Source organism: Streptopelia decaocto (genome assembly GCF_964273445.1).
Source record: "Streptopelia decaocto genome assembly, chromosome: 2".
NCBI lineage: Eukaryota > Metazoa > Chordata > Aves > Columbiformes > Columbidae > Streptopelia > Streptopelia decaocto.
In genome coordinates, this window is record NC_138655.1 from 51788255 (window position 1) to 51810923 (window position 22669).

The 22669-nt window shown below is 42.2% G+C and overlaps 1 protein-coding gene across 1 annotated transcript; it reads left to right on the plus strand.

Moving 5' to 3' along the window:
* The first annotated feature begins 12420 nt into the window (after positions 1–12420).
* Positions 12421–19042, plus strand: LOC309435979 (myosin regulatory light chain 2, smooth muscle minor isoform). Its single transcript, XM_082044801.1, has 4 exons — positions 12421–12574; positions 16897–17094; positions 17317–17478; positions 18534–19042. Exons 2-4 carry the CDS (start codon positions 16911–16913, stop codon positions 18704–18706), a joined length of 519 nt encoding a protein of 172 aa, XP_081900927.1. The 5' UTR covers positions 12421–12574; positions 16897–16910; the 3' UTR covers positions 18707–19042.
* The last annotated feature ends 3627 nt before the right edge of the window (positions 19043–22669 follow it).

Consider the following 22669-nt stretch of genomic DNA (forward strand, 5'->3'; position numbering starts at 1 on the left):
CCACACGTTATTTGCATAGGTCAGTGAAAACTGCTGAAAGCAATATTGATATTCACTATCTCTAGTGAATATAGCAATGCCTTATTTGTTTTCTCTTTTTTTCTTCCCAAGTGTCAGATACAAGCATAATATTATTTAATTGAAAATAACTTTAAAGTAATGAGCAAACAGATACCAACTCTGCAATTCACAAAGCTATTTAGTTTCAGCCCCCTCTTGGCACAAGTTCTTAAAACAAGATTGCAATATCAAACTGATATTGGAATACAAGTAATTTTACCTAGGAGAAGCAATTACCTGGCAAAGACACCTCTTAAGAATCCCAAAATACTTCAGGGAGAAAGACTATACATTAGGGTGTTACTATTCAAGATGTAGTATTCAGGGATCTCATGAACAGCACTGAGTAAGCTGCATATACACTTAATTAACAGCCAGCTTTTAATAACGGTGGACTTAGAGCTCATGGGGAACTAAAGATTCATTCACCATTATCGCAGCCTGGGCAGGCAGATGTAGGGCTGACAAATCCAAACACAGTCTCAGGGAATAGCACCGGAAGTGTTCAGGCACAGAGGGGTTATCGTCTCCCTGCCTTTTCTACACTGTGATCTCTGTCTTTTCAGTGTGTCCATGGAGGTACAATGCGACAAGGAGATACAACGTAAGAGCCAAAGATATGCAAGTCCGACCAGAGAATATAGTGCTGGAAATTGATTTCAACCTCCAGTTGCCTAAGACAAATTTGCAAACATTAAAGTTCTACCACATAACTGGCTTTGTAATTTTTCCTTTCCTTTTTTTTTTTTTCTCCTTTCCCTGCATCACAATTAAGCAGAGCTCTACTGCTAAAGTGCATTTGCAAACTATTTGATATTTAAAGCTTCCAAGTCACAGAATCACAGAATGTTAGTGATTGGAAGGAACCTTGAAAGATCATCTAGTCCAATCCCCCTGCCGGAGCAGGAACGCCCAGATGAGGTGACACAGGAAGGTGTCCAGGGGGGTTTTGAATGTCTCCAGCGAAGGAGACTCCACAACCCCCCTGGGCAGCCTGTTCCAGTGCTTTGTCACCCTCACTGAGAAGAAGTTTCTTCTCATATTTAAATGCAACCTCCTGTGTTCCAGTTTGCACACATTGTCTTACCATTGGTTGTCACCAAGAAGAGCCTGGCTCCATCCTCATGACACTCACCCTTTACATATTTATAAACATGAATGAGGTCGCCCCTCAGGCTCCTCCAAGCTAAAGAGAACCAGCTCTCTCAGCCTTTCCTCATAAGGGAGATGCTCCACTCCCTTCATCATCTTTGTGGCTCTATCAATCAATTCGCTGCTGGTAGCTACATCTTATTCTGAAAACAGTTTCTCTTAGGGTTTGTTCAGTAGAGCAGGTCCGTCCCTACCCAGTGCCAGAACTACTTTCCTGTCTAAGGAACATATTGCAACCTAATTCTCTGCAACAACTGGAAAGCTGGTGATCTCCTTGCTTTGCTTGGGTTTCTCCAGCTCACCTGGTACAAGTGCTGCATGGGCAGCTTGGCAGATATTTGAAACCTGCCTGGGATCCAGCATTAATATTCTACATTTTTGTCACAGAATGACTTTCATTCAGGTGTCCTTATATACTACTTTTTTGTGTGTGATTAACATTACCTGTCTCCAGTTCAAGAAGCTGGAGAGACACCAGCATCCTGATTTTTGTCTTTTGGTGAGTCTCTGAATTGTTCTGAAAAATGCATTGTAAAAATCTTTGCCTGCATATGCCCTTATTACTTGATCTCACTGTTGCTGGTAGTGAGCTGGTAATGGGGTGGAAAAGTATCTTTTGCCCTTTTTTCTCCTTTTGAATTTCTTATAATAGTTCCTCCAGTGCCCTTCCTCCGTGTATTACAACAAGTTAGATGAGTAATTCGAAGAACTACACACAGAGGGTTGTACTCTTTATAGATAGGCACGCACTGTACATGATCCTAAAATGCCCATGAACATAATTGCAACACAATCTCTTTATCGCAAGAGATGTGGCTCTGCACAGTCCATTACAGTGCCAACCCCAATGGGTACAATTCCTAATCTTTATATCTATCATGAGAAAAACAGCGGAAGGAAGATAGCCTCTAGAAATATCTCCATGTACATACAGTCTTTGGATTAATTAGAAACGCTCTTACAGATAACAGCATAATCTTTGTAGGAATAATTAGAACAGTGATATGGACCCACAACACTCAAAGTTATTAGATAAAGTTAGGAGAGTGTGGAGTCTGGAGTTCATATGATTCACTGTGTTATAAAGCTGATGCCAACCTACGGACTAAATGTGCACAGGAGAAAATGCGCGGCATTATCTTTGGTTACTATTCATAGTCACATGCAAAACCAGAGGGGAAGCATTTGTCCACTTATTTCCTATGTGTCTTATTTGCTATGAGATGGTCCAAAGTTGAGCCCACCTGTTGACAATTTATCACCTCCTGGCACTTCTTGGAATTTTAGCCACCGTTACTGTACTCATTCTTGCAAAAAAAAAAAAATTATTTAAACATTGCTTTAGCTCTGACCAAAGAAAATTAAAGTTAGCTACAAGGGAGAGATAAAACGGAACAGTTCAAACCTATTTTCACATTCTGTGGTTTTATGAATTAAAGATTTAGGTTGCTTAACTTGCAGAGGCTGAACTTCTTGAAAGTTTCATATTCTGATGGGATTTGGGGAAAAATATTTGGAATTAATCCACACTGGAGGAAAATGACAACATTTTGGGACCAGAAACATGTTATTCTTAAAGACTTTTGCCAGTATTTTCTTTTATTTATCTACATATGATGAAGAAAGGATTTTCATCAAGCCATTCAGAGGCACCTTGAAATTTTTAATACATTTATTTATGATTACTTCATCAGATCTGAAAGTGTCATTAAAATAAAATACAAAATGAACCATTTTTTAGCTGAGATCAGATTCCTTGGATTTTGCCTGCAGAAAAGAAGTCAACGTATTAAGCGGAGCTTTACGTTTCCTGTTAAGAAGCAAGTCCTGCGTTTGGGGTTTTGGAGCAGAAGGGGGTGTGTGCTGCTCTGACAGTGACTCGGGACAGGCAGCCGAACCCCCAGCCCCAGCCATAAGCGCTGGGCAGGTCTGAGAACAGCCCTGCAAAAGGTATTAGTGGCTTCCTGACGCACGGCTGCTTTTCTCCTGCATCTGAGTCAGATTTTCCTCTCTAGGGACTGTTACACTGGCTGGCAGAGTAAATACAGATGGAATATTTAGAATATATCCCTCACTTAACGCCATCAGGGACTGGCGATGAAGCGCAGCTGTGTAATGACTGCTAGAGGGTTAAGAACAGCTGCCGATGAGTTCCAGAAATTCCTGGCGGAGCAATTAAATAATTTTTTGTGCTACCGGGTTGCTAATGAAGAGGGGAACAAATCTACCTGCTGGCAACACTTGAGTGAGTGGTATCTGGTCTCAAGTCTGTGCTGGCTGCCTTGGAAGGGGGTTCCTGCCCGGGAGGGTGCGGGAACAGGGGGAACCCAACCTGTCCCCTGTTCTCCCCCAGCAGCTGCTCCAGAGGGAGCAGTGAGGGCTGGGCAAGCAGAGTTTGCTGGGAAAAGGGCTGGGCAAGGGCTTCAAACCTTCCAGTTGGAAAAGCGAGAGCTTGTCCTTTTCCTTGAAATTGGGACAAGGGGAGGAAAAGGGGGAAAAAATTATTCTATTACATCTGTCAGCTACCCCAAGAAGGCTTTTTGGGGTGCAGTCTTTGCAATACAGGACACTCACAAGAAGGCTGCCTCTAAAATGTGAATATCTAGAGAGACTGCAAAACAATGTTTTCAATTCCATCTACCATTTGAAATCCTGTTCACCATGATGCATAGGGTCAGGTTACAGTTTGGGGTGGAGTGTTAGGCAAATGATTATGCTTTCCCTCATCCCCCCTTTCAGTTGGAGAAGTTGAGTCAAGTTACACATGCCATTTCACCTTATCGTCCGGTTTCTGGTCACAAGGCTGCTGTCATGCGTAAAACGGCCAGAAACTTAATACCTTGTTTTTAAAAGTGAAATTTCCTTTAAAAAAGGCAAAAAAGATACCTCCACAAAAGATAACCAAGAGCTTTTGAGATGTCTTTCCAGCTCATCTATGGAAATAATCGTATTTCCTTCCATAGCTGGCAACAGGGAGCCAGTGGAGGCCTGGATGCAAGCAGAACATTCAGATGATGTTCAGTGGGCTTGGCTTAGAATCACAGAATCATTTAGGCTGGAAAAGACCTTAAGATCAACAAGTACAACTGCAAATATAACACTACTAAGTCTAACACTAAACCATGTCTCTAAGCACCACATCTACACATCTGTTAAACACCTCCAGGGATGGTGATTCCACCACTTCCCTGGGCAGCCTCTTCCAATGCCTGACAACACTTTCCATGAATAATTTTTTCCTAATATCCAATCTAAACCTCCCCTGGTGCAACTTGAGGCCATTTCCTCTCATCCTATCATTTGTTACTTGGGAGAAGAGACCAACCCCCTCCATGCTACAACCTCCTTTCAGGTAGCTGTAGACAGTGATAAGGTCTCCCCTCAGCCTCCTTTTCTCCAGGCTAAACAGCCCCAGTTCCCTCAGCCGCTCCTCATCAGACTTGTGCTCCAGGCCCCTCACCAGATTTGTTGCCCTACTTTTCCTTACAAATAGGAAAATTTCAAAATATTTTATTTTAAAAGCCTTTATGTCTTCCATTAGTTTTTCACAGTCTTCATTACGACCTCATTACTTTTTCTATGCTACACAAGGGAGAGAGCACATTCTTGGTCCTAACATCAAAATTAACATGTTCCTGTGGCATACTGAAGTTAACTTGAACTAGGAAGCCTGGCTAGTGAATGAAGGTGTAACCTAGGGCTTTGCAAAGCTAGGTTTAATTTGCAGTGTTCATTTGCTCATTTTTGCATTGTAATTTGTTTGTTCACTGCTGTCCATGTGCTCATTTCATCAATTCTCAACGAAAAAGGTTCATAAACAGTAAGTTCTCCATTGACTTTCAGGTTGAAAATCTCACCCCAAATCTCATCTCTCCAAGCACTTGGATATTTTATTCAACCCAGATTTATTAAAAGCTTCTTTGTGGCATGTTCCAAATTCAATCCAGATTCAGAGGAAGATTTGCAAACCTCCTCTGAGTGGCAGGTCAACTCTGGCTCATCAGGCTCACCCAAGTACCTCTGCTGAAAACAAAGAGACTAACTTTGTTATACCAGCAGAAAACATATTTACTACACGTGTTGTTGGTCTCTATGACGTTGTGGCTGTTACTGCATTTGTAACTTTGATTGCACTACTGTAAAACAAAATGCTTTCTTTCCCAGAAAAAAAAAAAAAATAGAGAGATAGAGAGATAGAGAGAGAGAGAGAGAGAGAGAGAGAGAGAGAGAGAGAGAGAGAGGGAGAGAGAGAGAGAGAGAGAGAGAGAGAGATAGCTATTTGAGCTTTTCATAAAGTGAACACACTGATTCCCAGCCTGTACAAGAGAGACGGCTCAGAGCTGTATCCCAGGTGAAACTGTGATGTCAGGTTTCACAGAGCTTTAACAGCTGCAATAATCCGAGCTCTCAGGAAAGCTTCTGAAGCACCTGAAGCCTGGAGACACCTCTGCAAGTTTCTGGTGATTGGGAAGAAGCAATTACCAGCTCTAAAGCAGAGTGAAGAGGGGTTACTGGAGCAAGGCAGAACTCCACTGGGTGAAATGTCCAGCAATTTCTCTGGCTAGAGGTGGGAAGACACTCTCTGCAGGCACTTGCGGAGCTCAGGAGCACCCCAAGAGTCACCCTGGAGCCCGTGGCACCTGTAGGGTCTTGTCCCTTCCTTTCCCAGGTCACAGCAGCATTTAGCCCCAAACTGCTTTAATGTCATTTTACAGCGTCCTCTCCTGCCTGCGGCCGTTGCGCTTTCGATTCCTACCCAAATGAGCAGCTCCCCTTGCTGGTGGCAGCCGGTACGGGAGCTGCCCCCCCTGCTCCGGGCAGCTCGTAGTGACACAAACGCGTTCATCTCAGGGTCGGAATTATACATCGAGGTGAGTGAATCATCATCCCGCCCAGAGCCTGCGGGCAGGCGGCAGCAGCAGCGCTGGGGTGCGGGTTTCTGGTGAGGGGGGAGCTGCCGGGGGGACGGACCGTGAGCCCGGGCACAGGGTGCAGGTGCTGCCGCGCTGCCTGGGGGGTGGATGGAGCCTCCGTGTCCCTGCCTTCGAAAGGACAGGGCGGAAAGGTGCCAGGCTGCTGCTGTAAATAAAGCAGGCAGCTTCCTCCTGGAGCAAAGCACAAGCATAGGAGCTATTTCATCTTAAACGTAGTACAGTCAACATGCGCAGCGATCAGGGTCTTTCATCACACACTCTACGAGTGCCTCTAACAACTTGTACTATATAGAACCTTCTTCAGTGTCTGGGTCATTTCACTAACCTGGACTTCTGCTTATGTAGGTTCTTGTACCTAATATTTTAGGTACATGTCTGTCCTTTTAATGTACAACATGTATTTTTATTTCCTTGGAACATCTTTATATTATTTAATTTTATAAAGTGGAGCAGTGTGTGGTATAGAGTAGCATTTTTACTGTTTCTCTCTATTTTTTCCTCCCTAACAACACAACTACCTCTTGTCTGCTGGATTTAAAAAAAAAAAAAAGCAGTAGATCTACTCTTTTTGTTATAGCCCATTACAGGTTTTAACTCATTCTTATAATGGAAAGAATAAAAATAAAAAATAATTAGAATAATTAAAAACAAAAAAAGCACAAACATTTCTAGTACAAGCCATATATAAATTACAGGATGAGGATTACTATAGGAGCTTAACAAATGAAGGAACGCTGCTGTGGTGAGTGGGGGTGTCTCACCTGACAACTGAGGAGGCCTGTGGGTGTCCTCACAGCCCATAGGTGGGAATTGTCTGCACTGCTCCCAAACCCGACCTGCTCACACAGCATCCTTTGTGCAACCCCAGTCACTGCGCAACCTGCGTAACCTGCCAACAGGTAGCTGAGGTGTCACAGAAGTGGTCACAGAGCAGAAAGAGCACAGAGGATGGATGGACTGCTATTCGTTTTACTTCCAATGCGTGCAATGCCCAGTACATGGCTTGACTCCTCGCGTTCTACATTGGAACAAGGCTTTGGAAGGACAAATCTGATTCACACATAATGAAACAGTACAAAACGAGAGAGAGATACACTTGCAAGATTAAAAATAAAATAACATTGCAGAGATGTTCAAACGAAAAATGTTCCTGTAGTACTGATGATACCTGGGGGAGAAAAAATAAAAAATATTTTAAAAAAAGTAATGTGGCTTGGGTAAAAAGTGATGTAGCAGATAGAAGTCTCTGGAAAGAGAAAGATAAATATAACATCTGATGTCATCCAGTGCACTGTAATCAAAGGTAACTGTATTTTTAATCATTACTTTGTAGTTATTTGCTGTTCAGCAATATCAGAGGACTAACTCACTACATAGACAAGCTGCTCAGTATGGATAGCCCACCAAAAGTGTTCTTTTTGAACACTTCAGATGCTTTGGTCATTTCTCCTTCACGTGCTGTTGCTCATGGCCTCATGGTGTGGAACGGCAGCTCAGCTTAGACAGCGCTTTTGTTTGGTTTGTTCGCAAGTGTATTGGCATCACTTTGCATTTTCGAAGTGTTTCTTTCCTTCAGCTGTGAGTGGGACACCCGTGTTGTGCAGGAAGCAAATGGACAATGAGGACAAAGCAGCTCAGCTTGCACAGAGTAAGCAAGCAGCAGCACCTCTGGCCTCTCCACAGACACATCTTCACAGGTCAGTGAGGCGCAGGACCATATTCCCGTGCAGCAGGGCCATATTCCTCTGCCACATCACCTTAGGAACAGCACCACCAGGGCTGCAATGTGGGACCTGCCTTCCATGCGCTGGTATCAGCTAGAACTGCAGTGTTTAAGTAAACTCACATTACCCATTGTAGTGTGGAAGATGTGCATTGATTGCTGGAGCTGGTACCAAGTCAGAGCATGTTCCTTCTTTCCTGACTGTCAGTGTTGGCAATTCCTGGAATGCGACAATAGTCTGGCTTCCTTGGTTTATTTTGTTTAACAGTCTGACTATACTATTGTTTACATAACTGAATACCATAAAAGAATATATTCTGCTGACCTTTACTGCAAATTTATTAAGCTATTTTATTATTTTATATTGTTTTTGTTGTTATTTAACTACTTTAGTAATTGTTTCATTTCTAGACAAAGAAAATAAAACATTTGAAAAGCATCAGACAAACTGCTAAGTTTGACATATGGTTAGAGTAGGTAAATCATCTACCTGAGGACAGTGCTCAGCTTTAGTTTCTTTGAATACTCTAGGTCCCCCTGAGTTGTTTGGGGTTTTTTTTATGAAGTACGAGCTTCATTAAAGTATGCTTCTCCCAGTAAAATACATCCTCAGGGAGGAGACAAGTTAACGAAGGGGTGTGACATTCTGGCCCTTCACTTCCTTATGGCTGGGATTTTGCTGGTTGCAGACTCTTCTTGATAAACTGATATAACTAATTTTAGGCTGCTGTTGCCGGCCTGGATTGCAATATGATCATTTCCATGCAGAGGAATCGTATTGTATGTATGTGGAAAACACTGATCTACATGCAGAGTAAGGTATTACTGAGAGTGAGAAGTTCCCCAAGAGTATGTAGAAAGCAGCAGTAGAGTGTGAAAAGACACGGAAGATGCAAAATGTGATGATGCCAGTGACCAAGCAAGCCCAGGAACCAAGACCCTTCCCCAAACAAGCCCCCGCAGAGGAGCTCCTGGGCAGATTGCCTGCTAGCCAGGAGAGGAGCCTAGTTGCTCTTTTAATACAGTATTTACTGCAATTAGACCATCCACACACACTAAAGTGACACCAACCCGGAAGGATTAGGCTAAGTCTAGCATATATTCAAGACTGAGTTTACCAGCAGCCTCGGAAAACTGTGTCCTTTAAGGACCTCTGGCCTCTGAGGAAGCAGCAGATAAGTCCCTTTAAGGTAGATATTTAACTTATTTAGGTGCTCAAAGACTGGAAGCTCACAGGAGTTTTAGAAGTGTACAAGCTTCCAAATTCCATTGAAGGTAGACTTCAAAATTACTTCGCTTACTGAAAATCCTTTTACATTTCCATCCACACCTTTAGTATTTATGTATCATTGGCTGTCTAGCCCACCTGTGCTTCAGTTCCACCATCTGTAAAGTGGAACTCATGATGTTTTTATACTGTCTACAGAAGTTTAATGAGAGCTAATGAAGAAGATTGTTACAAACAAATAATGTGTTTTTTTATAACTGGGTGGTTTGGGTTTTTTTGGAAACAGGATTGCTCTTCATGAATCAATTACTGCTGTCTGTATTTCTTAAAGATGCCTGAAACCTAGTGAGCCTATAAGTTTCTCCCTACTTCTCAAAATAAAAGGTTGCACACCTTTTCCCATTAAGAAATTATTCAGAAAAAAAAATCTTAAGAAAGGTCAATGGGCAGCAAGGTAAACTCATCTATGGTAATTTACAGTATAGGCTGAAGTCCTCTGTGATTAGTCAATATATTAAGTATTACTCATTATGTTAAATATTAAACCTGGCAGCTATTCATATCCAGACAATTCAGACACAGATACCAAGTATGAAGGCTTATTCTGACAGGTCTTCCTACGTATTCATTTTTCACATTTTATCCTTCAATTTTTCTTTTATTCATACATTTTTCATTATTTCAGTTTTGGGCAAGTTAAAAAGTGGTGTTAGAGTAGGTCATAACAATAAATATAAATAATTGGGTTAATATAGTATCAATTTTTTAAAGAAAATATTAGGAAAACATTGTTATTTAATATTATCTATTTCATTGCTGGATAAAAATACAAGCTCTAATATAGATAAAGATTATCATTCCTGGTCTTATCAGGGCTAACTCTGCTAAATCACATGTCAGTTTTGCCACTGACTCCAGCACTAAAAGTGTTGGACTCTAGAAACATGAGAAACGAAGATTTTAACAAGTGGTTCAGAACAGGCAGGAGTTTTGTATGTGGGACAAGGAACACCCCATTGCTGGATCATAAGAGGAAAAGTTGTCTCAGCTTCAGTGGCATAGCTGCTCTGCGACAGCAACGTGTGTGCTGGAGTCAGGTACCACCTGGTTTGATGCAGAAGACTCATCCCAAGCCCACAGCATCCCACCAGTGCAGGAGAGAAACATGGGAGATGTGAAAGAAGCCACCACGCTTGCCTACAAATAAAAAATACTGCTGACAGCATCAGCAATACAGAATAATGTGCAAGCAGGAGAATCATAGAATCACAGAATAGTTTGGGTTGGAAGGGACCTTCAAAGTCCAAACCCCCCTGCAATGAGCAGGGACATCTTCAACTAGATCAGGTTGCTCAGAGGCCCATCCAGCCTGGCCTGGAATGTCTCCAGGGATGGGGCATCTACCATCTCTCTGGGCAACCTAGACCAGTGTTTCACCATCCTCATTGTAAATTATTTCATCCTCATGTCTAGCCTGATCTCCCCTCTTCAAGTTTAAAACCATTGTCCCTTGTCCTATTGCAACAGGCCCTGCTAAAAAGTCTGCCCCCATCTTTCTTATAAGCCCCATTCAGGTACTGAAAGGCCTCAGTAAGGTCTCCCCAGAGCCTTCTCTTCTCCAGGCTGAACAACCCCAGCTCTCAGCCTGTCCTCACAGCAGAGCTGTTCCAGCCCTCTGATCATTTTCATGGCCTCCTCTGGCCCCTCTCCAACAGGTCCATGTCCTTCCTGTACTGAGGGCTCCAGAGCTGGACACAGGATTCCAGTTGGGTCTCAGCCTTTCCCTTGGCTCAGCTGGGGCTGGCGCTGGGCAGCTGAGCAGAGCTGTTCCCCAGAGCCACATGTTCTGCCCAACCCTCCCCGCTCTGCCCCAGCCAGTCTGCTGCACCACCCAGTCACTCAGTTCAGAAGTTTTATTTCTGTCAGCGAAGTCAGAAATACAGGAAATCTCTCATTGCTTTCACAAATTATGTGAGAACTGAATGTGTCTGAGTCCTCTGGCCACCTGTTACACCTGGTGGCTTTGTCCAAGGCAGGTAGAAATTATTCCAAAATGGGATTACAAACTGACATGAGCCCTTTCTCTTAGGAAACCAGGCCAGGTACGCAGCCTTACTTAGTGTCTCTGAACTCAAGATAGATGAGTAATTAACTTGTTAAAGACAAGTAATTAACTTGTTAACAAGTCTTCCAGCTGCACCAGCTCCATTGGTCATGGCCACAGCATCTCCTGAGAACGTACCACACTGTAATAAAATGTATTTTTACATTTTCTTGGGTTGGTTACTGGCTGCCCTGCACCACCATGCTCCCCTGTCAAAGACAACCAGGAATATGATTTATTTTTCCATCAGAAAATGGCAACGGCCGAGGCCTGTGCTGCTTTACGAGGGAACTAAAACTCTAATTAAAAAAGCATTGAGCTACTAGAGAGAGTTCAGAGGAGGGTGATGAAGCTGGTGAGGGGTCTGGAGCACAAGTCTGATGAGGAGCAGCTGAGGGAACTGGGGCTGTTTAGCCTGGAGAAAAGGAGGCTGAGGAGAAACCTTATCGCTGTCTACAGCTACCTGAAGGGAGGTTGTAGCATGGAGGGTGTTGGTCTCTTCTCCCAGGTAACATGTGATAGGAAGAGAGGAAATTGCCTCAAGTTGTGCCAGGGTAGGTTTAGATTGGATATTAGGAAAAACTACTTCATGGAGAGGGTTGTCAGGCGTTGAACAGGCTGCCCAGGGAAGTGGTGGGGTCACCATCGCTGGAGGTGTTTAAAAGGCATATAGGTGAGGTTCTTATGGACATGGTTTAGTGCCAGAGTTAGGTTATGATTGGACTCGATGACCTTAAGAGTTTCTTCCAACCGAAATTATTCTATTAAAAAGAGGTGGTTGGAAAGGAGCACGAGCGGCAGTTTGGCGGTGTCCGCGGTGACAGACGGCGGGACACACGCCGCTCACCGGCGGCCGGGACAGGCGGGGCGGTCCCGGGCGTGGGGAAGGCGGTAACCGCGCCCGGCCGCGGGGCGGGGCGAGGAGATAAGACCCCGCCCCTCGCCGCCAGACAGGCGCGCAGGAAACTCCCGCCATTGCCTTACAAGGGCAGACGCGGCGCTGCCTCCGCCCCTCGCTTCTGGAATGCGGTGACCGCACCGCGCTGTACCAACGCTCCAGTCCGCCGGGGAGGGGAATGATGGGACAGAGGCTGAGCCTGTGGTCTTGACCTCATCCTCCCGAGAAGGGTCGAGATGCCTGAGAGAAACCGTGAAATAGACAGTCACCGTTCGGACACGCCTTTACCACGGCTTCTGCCGTGGAAGCGACGAGCCACATCACCAGTTCCTTCCCCCCCTCCGCGCAGATGGTCTCGCCCACTCCTTCCTTCCTTCCTGTGTGCCGGCGGGGCGGCGGCCGCTCGCTGTCCGGAAGTGCCGCTGTAGCCGCTCCCCGCCGCACCCGCCCGAGGATTCTCTCCCGCAGCCGCCAGGTGAGCAGGGCCGGCGGTGTGCGGGGGCCCGGTGAGCGTCCGCGGGGTCTGGAGGCAGGGGGAGGTGAGGGGTGCGCGGAGCCGGACCCAGTGCGCGGGGCAGGGACACCTGAGGAGCCGGGCCGGTGCCGGACCGGGGGTCGCTTGCGGCATCGCTCGCCCCGGTTGGTCGTCTCGGTGCTGCTGGGCCCCTGGGCTGCCTTGTGAGCGGGGCTCCGGGCCGCTGTGGCGGGCACGGGCACCTTGTGGGAAGGGATCGGCTGTGTCCTCCCTCTCCAGCCCGTTCCTCGCCGGTATTTAGAGGAGGGGAAGGGCCGGTCTGAAAGTTGCTGCGGTTGGAAGAGGCTGAGGTGGCAGGAGAGGCCGTGAGTCCTTCCCTGCTTAGGTGTTGAAATAATTGCGGCCGCAGCTAAGCGGTTAGAGAGAGTTCACACTGGTTGCCACTCTTTAACTTACAGACAGAGGCTTCGTGGAGTTACAAAAACCAGATTGTGAGGCAGGTTTGACTCCTGTACAAGGCTTTAGGAAAACTTATTAATGAGGAGCGTATTAAGATGTCTTTCAATACTAGATGAGGTTGTATAGGATAGTGGGTTTCTTTGTAATCTCTTTCTTGAGCCTTGCCACAGGTCTGCTGGAGTGCATTGGCCTTATCATCTCCTCCTGCTGCCACCCAGACCGTGATGGATGGGCCGTGGCACTGGATGCTGTAACTGGTTACATGGGCAGAATTTGGGATTTAGTTTAGAGATTGGCTTTTGAATTGGATGATTTAAGAGAAGGTAACTGTTGTATATCTTGGTTTCATAACGTTCCCAAATTTCTGGTAGTGTTAAGATGTTCAGTACTAAGTTTTATGTAGAGACTTTCTTGGGTGTGTTTTTTGTGTTTTGGTTGGTTTTTGTTTGGTTTTTTTTGTTTGTTTTTAATTTTGAGTGGTAGACATAGTCATTATAAAACCAATGTTGAAACATGAGGATGTTCTCTGAAGCATAACTTTCGGTCACTGCCTCTGAACAGATCCAAGTTGCACTCGCTAGTGGGTTGTAAAGTTTCATATCTTGTTGTCTGGCTCAAACTCTTCAGTTGCTCAGTTCTGTCACCTTCCAGGGCTGTGCTCCTGTAGTTTGATATTTATTGCTGTTGCTACATTAACAAAATGAATGTACATGTACATTTACTAAATGAATGTACATGGACAAGCAGGAGAGAGCAGTGCAGTGTGGTTACTACCTCTCTCGTCTAGTGAATATAATTTGTTCATTTTTTAATATGTGAAAACCTTCCTAAATAAAGATTATGTTTTTGGAAATACGGTAAGTCTTACAGGCAAGATCACGCATTAGAAGTGTCTTGAACAGTTCCCAAAACAAGGCCCAGACCATTCTGTGCATCGTAGTATTAAACAACAGGGACTAAACCTGCCTGTTGTGACTTGTACGGTCTAATGTGAAGTATATCCACTTTTTCTCTACTGAAATTCTTCTATTTTCAGCCTGTACTTATCATTTCAATTATAAAAGTGTTTTGTTTTTTTTTTTAATAAATTACCTGGTGGATTTATCAGATGTTTTCTCTAAAATTAATGGGTCTAGTGCTTGACTCAAATGAGGTGAGTTCTTGTTCATTACTTCGTTCACTGCTTGTAGAGAGAGATAATAAGTGTAAACACTTGGAACTGTTTCATCATCAATTGATCTCTTTAAGTAAATGCACTTTTGTCCTTGTTTTTTCTGAACACATTCTGGTTTATCACCCTCTTTCTAATAGGGTTTTCCAGAGTTAAGTGCAGTATTTCAAGTCCCAAATTTGTGCTGAAAGGCACTACAATCCTGCAAGACCTAATGTTTCTCTCTATGCAGGCTGGCAGGTCTGTTCAAGTGAGAGAGTTGTGCCTTCTGTGTTCTGTGTCCCTGCTGGAGAGAAACTTAGAAAATATTCATGCGAGTATTGGCAAGTTTTTCATCTTCTCCAGTACAATATTCTGAAATGGTGATCTTCTGAACAGAATTAGAAAGAATGGGGCTCTTTTCCCACCATGTGTAGCTACAGTCAGCAGTACTCTGATTTTGTTATCTCCCTATGATGAGGATTGAATTGTACGTGAGAGAAGTGCAGGTTGTGGCTTGCTGTGAGCGCTGCATTGCAGCACCAGCAAAGTAAACTTTTTAGTTTACTTTGAATAGGCTGTATCCTGGAAAGTATTAATTATTTCAGAGAACAGTTATTAACAGATATCGTTTGACTCTATTTTGGGTAATGGAACTTTTAATCAATAACTCACAGTTTAACAGTAGTTTGTATGAGTGTTTTTACTAAGGTAAGAAAAAAAAACCTTAAGTTACACACAACCCTTGACTGCAGCTTGGAAGCAAACTACCTTTATTATCAGCTGTCTTCATAAATATCTGGATGTCAGGAGTTCATATTTATTTGTTGAACTGTTGTTGGAGGCCAAACATCTCAGATAGCTCGTGGTTAGTGAATGCAATGAAGAGAACTTCAGTGTTGTTGAATGATGTGTAGTTGCATTTCATAGGCTATTTTTAGTTCGGGACATAATGGTTTGTTTTAGACGTCAGAAGAACGTTGGATATGCATATGGGATTTAAAAGTGTGGAATTAGCAGGGGAAATCAGTAACACCCTTTGTAGACAGACTGAGAAGGACATAACCATGGAATATCCTTTTATGATCCAGATGTTTGGTACAGCATGTCACGTATCTGATTCAAAGCAAGGTAAAATGTCTTTAATTAAAACCAAAAAAGCTAACTGCTTTTTGCTTGAATATTGGATTGTTTGACCACATAAGAGAGTTACTTTGCTTAATTTTACTTCCTTTTTTAAGGATGAATCTGAGTTTAGTGACTTCAGTCATGCTTTTCAGGAGTCTAACAGAAGATATAGTAACTTTGAGCAAACTATGAAAAGCTGTTAGAACTGTGCGGTGCCTCTGATTAGAATTGTATTGCTGACTAGGTATTTTTTTAAAGTTATAAAATTAATACTTAGTGTAAATCTTTTAGTGTTAGTATTCTTGTGACTACAGGTGAAATTTAAATTTGTCCTCTTTCAGGACATTTGCTGCAGGCATCTTGTAGAAGGAGTCTGGTTTGCATAACATTTGTTTGGGTATAATAAAGGATTATAGCAGCATGGATTTCTTGCATTAGATAAAACTAAAGCATAGAGGTGTACAAGGCTCTGAGAAACGACATTTGACATGGTCTATCTTACTTTGAGCAATGTTGAGGTCTTTGTATTTCAGTGAATTTCAGTGAATGACTCAGCTTTTCCTGTTGTACTGTCAACTGGAGTTGAACACTACATGTTATAACATTAAAACAGTCAGGGTAGAAGCAAGGTTTTCCAGTTAACTGCTTCTATTTAGCTGAGAAGACACATTTAAACTACCATGTTTATTTCTTCATTTGACAGCTCAAGGGAAACAATCAAATTAGTGTATTTGTGATACATGAAACTATATAAAGACTGAGAATATATAAATGTGTTTCTTTTAAATTATCAAACTTTTAAAAACTTCACATTTTTAGGACTATGATGTCACTAATTAATTTTAAAATGCTGGCACTTGCATATGAATTGTATAATAGCTCTGCTGTGTAAGAAAATAGCAATGTAGTGCTTTTGAACCACGTCAGTGTCCTTTTTCTAACACACACAATCCTCCAGCTGACTTTGAAAGAAAACTAGTTGGAGTTCCCTGGCAGATCTCTTTTCCAGCCCCAGCACCATCCCACAAATATCCCCAAAACTTCAGGCTCTTGTCAGAGTCATTCTGTGTCCTGAGACCTACTGCTCTTCTAACAGCAGCTATTCTAACAAACTGCTATTCAGAGCCTCATTTTTTTGTTTGTTTCCTCCCAAATGTTAGTTTACCATCCTGCTTGATTTATTGAATCACTGCATACCATGCTGGGTTAGCAGCCTTCTATGTGGTAGGTCAACAATGTCTTCAAACCTGCTAAATATGTTGTCATCTTAACTGGTAAAAGGTGAAGATGGGTATTGAATCAATAATATAAGCACGGGATGAGTTTTGTTTCAAAAACTATTATTTGCTCTGGTCTTTAATGTAGCCTGCTATTGGCCTACAGTGCCAGTCCCTGAATCCTGAAAGACATTATGCTTAAGAACAAATTAAATCCAAATGAAAGAAAACAGATCAGAAGCTATTAAAATAAAGGTGTATTTTGGGGTGTTTGCTTATAACATGGAATGGATAAAGGAATTCCTTCCCAAAGGACTTGTAGTTTGATTTACTAAGGCTAAATTTTGCATATGTTTCTGTCTCCCTAGAACCAACAGCCAACATGTCGAGCAAAAGGGCAAAGACGAAGACCACCAAGAAGCGCCCTCAGCGCGCCACTTCCAATGTATTTGCCATGTTTGATCAGTCGCAGATTCAAGAATTCAAGGAGGCCTTCAACATGATCGACCAGAACAGGGATGGCTTCATTGACAAAGAGGACTTGCACGACATGCTCGCCTCCCTCGGTAATGTCTGGAGAGAGGGCAGGGGGTTCTGCCGCTTGTCTGTCTAGCTAATAATTCTCTCTTGTCAATAGAATAATATAACATTTACTAACCTGTTGCTCAGGGATCTGTTACCATGACTCTCAGCTGTGAATAAAAGTGATGGCATTTTATGAAAAATAAAGGCTTTGCTTGTGTATCTGATCTTGAGGTTTTTTTAACCTACGTGTATGTTTTCTGCAGGGAAGAATCCAACAGATGAATACCTGGATGCCATGATGAATGAGGCTCCAGGCCCCATAAACTTCACTATGTTCCTTACAATGTTTGGTGAGAAGTTAAATGGCACAGACCCAGAAGATGTCATCAGGAATGCTTTTGCCTGCTTTGATGAAGAAGCAACAGGTATGTGGATAACAGTGTACGTGTATTAATTCTATTACTTTTGTGACAATAAATACTTGTATTCGTAGAAGTGGTGATGAATTTGTTAACTCTGAAAGTTGTGATTTCTGCAAACCAAACATATTGCTATGTATCCTCAGCAGCTGAAATTACGTTTTCAAACATTAAAACTTAAAATGCCAAACTTCTGGTACTTCAGTTGTGTTGTTCAAGACAGGAGAAATGGAAAAAAAAAGTTGGTTGGGAACCAGGGCCTTAAATTTTTCCTAACTTAAAATTCAGCTTTTGGACAACTTTTGTAAGGGGGTTCTGTGTTTTCAAAGTTGTTGTGCTTTTATGAAGAACATTTCTGTTGGCAGCTTGTATCCAGCTTCCCTCTGGGAAGCTGCACTTAACGGAGAAGAAAATTGATTCCAAAAAAACCTTGTGTGACTCACAAGAGTGCTGACAGAAGGAATCACAAATTATATAAGGCTGCTTATTTAATAAACAATGCCAAAAATGTATTCTTTGCAACCAATCTAGTAAATCTGAGTTTTGTCACTGACTTAAGATCAATTTAAAATCTTGGAAATATTTCAGGCTTCCTTGTGTTTCATGCATTTGTTGAACATGAGTAGTCAAGTTCCTTTTTTTTCTGTGGTTTTCATTAGGAATGTTCTAGACAAACAGATGCCCTTTGTGTGAAATGTACAGTTGTTAGAAGGCTCTCAGTACTACCAGGAGTACAGCCCTGCTGTTGGGCAGAAGGTCCAATACGTATACTGACAAATTTGTGTATTCCTTGAAAACAACTTGGGCAAATCATAAAATGGCCTTTACTTGGAGTAGTGAGACCATGCAAATGAACTAAGAGGCTTCACTTGATTGAATGCTTGTAATTATTTGGCAATTATAGTAATAGGCTTTAATGGCTTTGTTTTCATTTGGCAACAAAGACTGTAGGTCTCTTTAATTGAAACAAAGAATTCAAGGAAAGAAATTTTCACTGCACTACACTACACTACACTATGAAAAATTCCTTTATTTTAATGTCCTCTGACTTTGTGTTCTAGGGTTCATTCAGGAAGACTACCTGCGAGAGCTGCTGACCACGATGGGAGACAGGTTCACAGATGAAGAGGTAGATGAGCTGTACCGAGAGGCACCTATCGACAAAAAGGGCAATTTCAACTACATTGAATTCACGCGCATCCTGAAACATGGAGCAAAAGACAAGGATGACTGAGCAAAGCTCCCGATACCTGCAGATTATCTCTGCTTTACACTTATGTTTATTTTTGAGGGTTTCTTCCTGATAGAACTTGTTGCATGCATTTAGCTTTACAGCTTTTGCCTTTCTCAATGTATTTATCTATTCCAGGCCATTTAGGCCCATTTGCACCTGTGTAATCAAGACTGGAAGCGGGGAAAATATTGTGAGGAAAAGGATATGGGGACAAAAATCCATGGATTTGGTAGTCCAAGAAAATAATCTCAGTGTTTCTGGTTTAGCTGGATTTTTACATTTTTGTAATAAATGCCATTTTGAAATAAAGATTGCTATCTAGATAAAATACCTCAAGTTACTTTGTGAAGAATGACATTTCTATTATGCATTTACAAATATAGATGTGTTGGTTTTTACTTGCAGTTGCAAATCAAGGTGGAAAACTCATTTTTGTAATGTTTTTTTTTGGTGTCACATGGTTCTGAAATGCTTATAGCATTGTGTGCTGGTGTTTTTAAAAAATCCAGGTGTACAAACCTCTTTCCTCAGGGGTTTGAAGTGGCATTTGACTGGTGGAAGTAGTTTAGCCAAATAAATGGTTAGGGTAGATTGTTACAATTGCCTAATGGCCAGCAGAGAACATTTTAGATTCTTAAGCAGGTATCATGCCTGGCTGTTATTTCCTTTGTAATATTGATAGGGGGTTTTTTAGCAATATTTTTCATATCAAAGTTTTTCGGTTTGCTAATATTTTTTATGGCAATAAGTGGGAATTGGGTAAAGTTTTTTTTCTCCTGCAGAAGGAAGCTTGTGCAAAGGGATCTGACTGTGAGCTACTGTGTGCTGGTACTAATTAACAGCAATACATGGCCAGTAAAACTTATGTAATGCTTTATTGTTCTGCAGTTTTTAATTTGCATGTGAGAATGTGAGCAAAGTACTTCTGATTAACTTGGTAAACGCCTATATGTGCTAAGGTCCTTGCTGCTTCTTCCTTGCCTGTGTTGATTAAGCTGGCTTTTAAGCAAGCAAGACTCATTCAAAAACAGTTGTGCTGATGCTATTATCTCAAATACCAAGAAAAGAGGAAGGTGGTTCTCTCCTCAACGTGACTATGGCCTTCCATGATTCTCATCATCTTGGCTACTGTGAGATAAAAAGCATAAGAGGAATTTCTTACCTACATACTGATGAATTAAAGTGATCATCTCTTCTCCATGCCCTCGGCCTACTTCACACAAGTTCAAAAGACCCAAGGAGTAAGAACTTTACAAGCCATTTTGAGTTGAAGTAAAGGCTGGGACAGCACTAAGTGCCCCAGGAATACTGTAAGGAACGATTATCTTGTGTCCTGTGAGGTAGTATGATGGCTTGGTTTCCTAATCTTGCTCATGTTCACAGTGTGGCAGTTCTTGAAGATACTCTGGCTTTACCTTTGTAAGTTAGTTAATTTTACAAAGTGTACTCAGTAGGCATACTTTTTTTTTCATTTCTGGGTGGTTTCTTCCACTTCTGGGGTCAATTAAAATGAGTTTACTTCAGTTTATCTTTTTCTCCTACCCAGACTATGTTCTTTGCTATACTGCTTCAGACTGCCATACTTGCTCCTTTTCCCAGAAGTTTGGTTTTAAACTGTCTTGGTGCTCTTGAATATGGTTCCTGTGGCATTTCTGCATGGGATACCTGCAAGATTTTAGGAACAGTACATTTTTTTAGAAGGCAGTTTACTAGTATTCAGGTTTTCAGCTACAATGCCCTTACCACAAAGACAACCGTGTGGAGATCTGGGAAACATTGTCTTGTTCAAGCACTGCTATGAAACATTAAGCCTGAGAACAGTTACGCTGTCACCTCTTTAGCCTGATCTTGTCACACCTGTGCAGTTCAATACTTGGTGTGCGTGCGTACACATGTGAGCAGCCTGCATTAAGGACAGAGGTTACACCATCTTGATTTTTTTTTTCCTTTGCATGGCTAAATGGTGTAAGATTTAGAGGATCTGTTTTCTTCTGTTACGAACATTGCATCCCTCAACCATTCCTTGCCAGATCTGTCTTTTCAGTAGGTCCTAGCTGTTGGTGTGTTACACTGAGTAATCAAACAAGCTGGATTTTTCTTGTTGGAAATAAGTTTTGAAGTAGTGATTTTTGACTCATAAATATGATGAGTTACATAAAAGAGAATCTGGTATCCTCCTTGGGAGAAAATTGTCCACTTCAAAATCTTCTGTGCTGCTGCTCTTCATTTTTCAACAGCCAGCTGAAGTGTGGGATGGAGCTGCTTTGTTTCTGTTGCATTCTGTGGGTGCTACACTCTTGCCTGTTTTTTCTGATTTAGGGGCTGAGGACAGGGAACTATATCAATTGTAAAGATACCTACTAGGGAAGAATATGTTACTGAGAAAGCATTTCCAAGGATGTTTGAGTATAACTAACCTTCCGAGTTCAGGTTTCCCCAGTATCTCTATTGTAACTTAGGAGACCAGTTAACCTGCCAGTGGGCACAAGACCCTTAACCACTGGAAGGTTATGAGACCTATAGACCCAGCCAAGAGACCATATAAGAGCATCAGATGCATTTTGTAGCTAGGCAGTGAGGAATGTCCAGACAGCTGAGGTTGCATGCCAAGGGCTGTAGCAATGTGTCATCAATAATCCACTTCCAAAAATAAAAATAACTTTGGTCACTGAAACAGCTTAAGATTCTGATGACTTAGATTTAGCATTTTGCAGTTAAAATCTTGGAACCAAATCTTTTCTTCCTTGGGGTTCATATATAATGGTCTCCAAGCTCCACGCCAGACAAAGCTTATGATGAGAAACTATTTTCATAGGCTGATGCATGCATTTAATGGTCTGACATCTACAGTGATACATAATGCCCCGTGAAGGGCTATTGAAAAGCAGTGATTTATTTTACGTGACCCATTTACCCTGCTCTAAGGCTACATCTGCAAAGGTCAAATTGAAGCTGAAGAGCTATTGCAGCTGCACGAGAAACCTCCGAAGAGGACCTACGTTTCTGTGAACTGCCCCTGAATGCCCTTGCCTGCTGTTCTTTTTCCCCTCCTCTGACTGTTGCTGGAGACACTTGTAAGATGCAGCATTTTAACCACTTGTTTCTGCTCTTTACTCTGCATTAAAGGAAATAAAACATCTTTTATCACACAGTGATCAGATGAGCGAAGCATTTCACAACATGAAGTCAGCCTAATAGACTAGGTCAGCAACTCACTGATGTCACAGAGGTGGTGTACATACATTCTGAAGTAAGGATCCATTTCACCCCTGACCTAAGAACTATCTTTAGGTTGCTTGTTTCTAGGATCACTATCACATGTTGAGAAACAAAACATTAACACATGGGCCCCGTCCTGGCACAGACATCACTACCTGCCTTTGTGTCCTGCCCAGTCCATTTGTTCCAAAAGCTGGGAAATACCTGAAATCTTGTCATCACATGTTTCTTGTGTTCATGGCCTTGTCTTGTCCAGAATGTTACGAACCTATTATTTGGTATGGTCCCGGGGTGTTTTCAAATGGCAACAAACAGCTCTTTTACCATGCTAAAGGCATTCAGACAATATAAATCCAAATAGCAGGTGAGTAACAATCAAAGTTGAGTCAGGAACATTTTAGATATCAGCAGTTAATCTGCCACTGGTTTTGCCCATGTACCCATGCTCCTATTTTGGCTTGCTTACTTAATTTTTCAAACGTTCTCCTTCAGAAAAATTATTTAGGATGACAGTAACTCAGAAAGAGAATTACAGAAGCCAGGAAAAACATAGAGGCAAAAAGAAATCAGTAAATGCCTCTCAAAATGCAGTTTAAATGAAATGCTGAAAAGCAATAGTGGAAAAAAATAATTCCACACAGCTCATATTTGTTGCACTCTGAAGAGCAGCTCCATGGGGATCACTGTTTTCCTAAACTTTACATATATTAGGTAGGAAACTTTCAATCTTTAAAAAAAAGATCC

Bases quoted from the DNA above. Each gene is read 5' to 3' on its own strand.
- LOC309435979 (XM_082044801.1), top strand. From the start codon at position 16,911: ATGTCGAGCAAAAGGGCAAAGACGAAGACCACCAAGAAGCGCCCTCAG. The intron at 17,095-17,316 runs GTAATGTCTGGA...TGTTTTCTGCAG, and splicing joins CGACATGCTCGCCTCCCTCG to GGAAGAATCCAACAGATGAA. The intron at 17,479-18,533 runs GTATGTGGATAA...TTTGTGTTCTAG, and splicing joins CTTTGATGAAGAAGCAACAG to GGTTCATTCAGGAAGACTAC.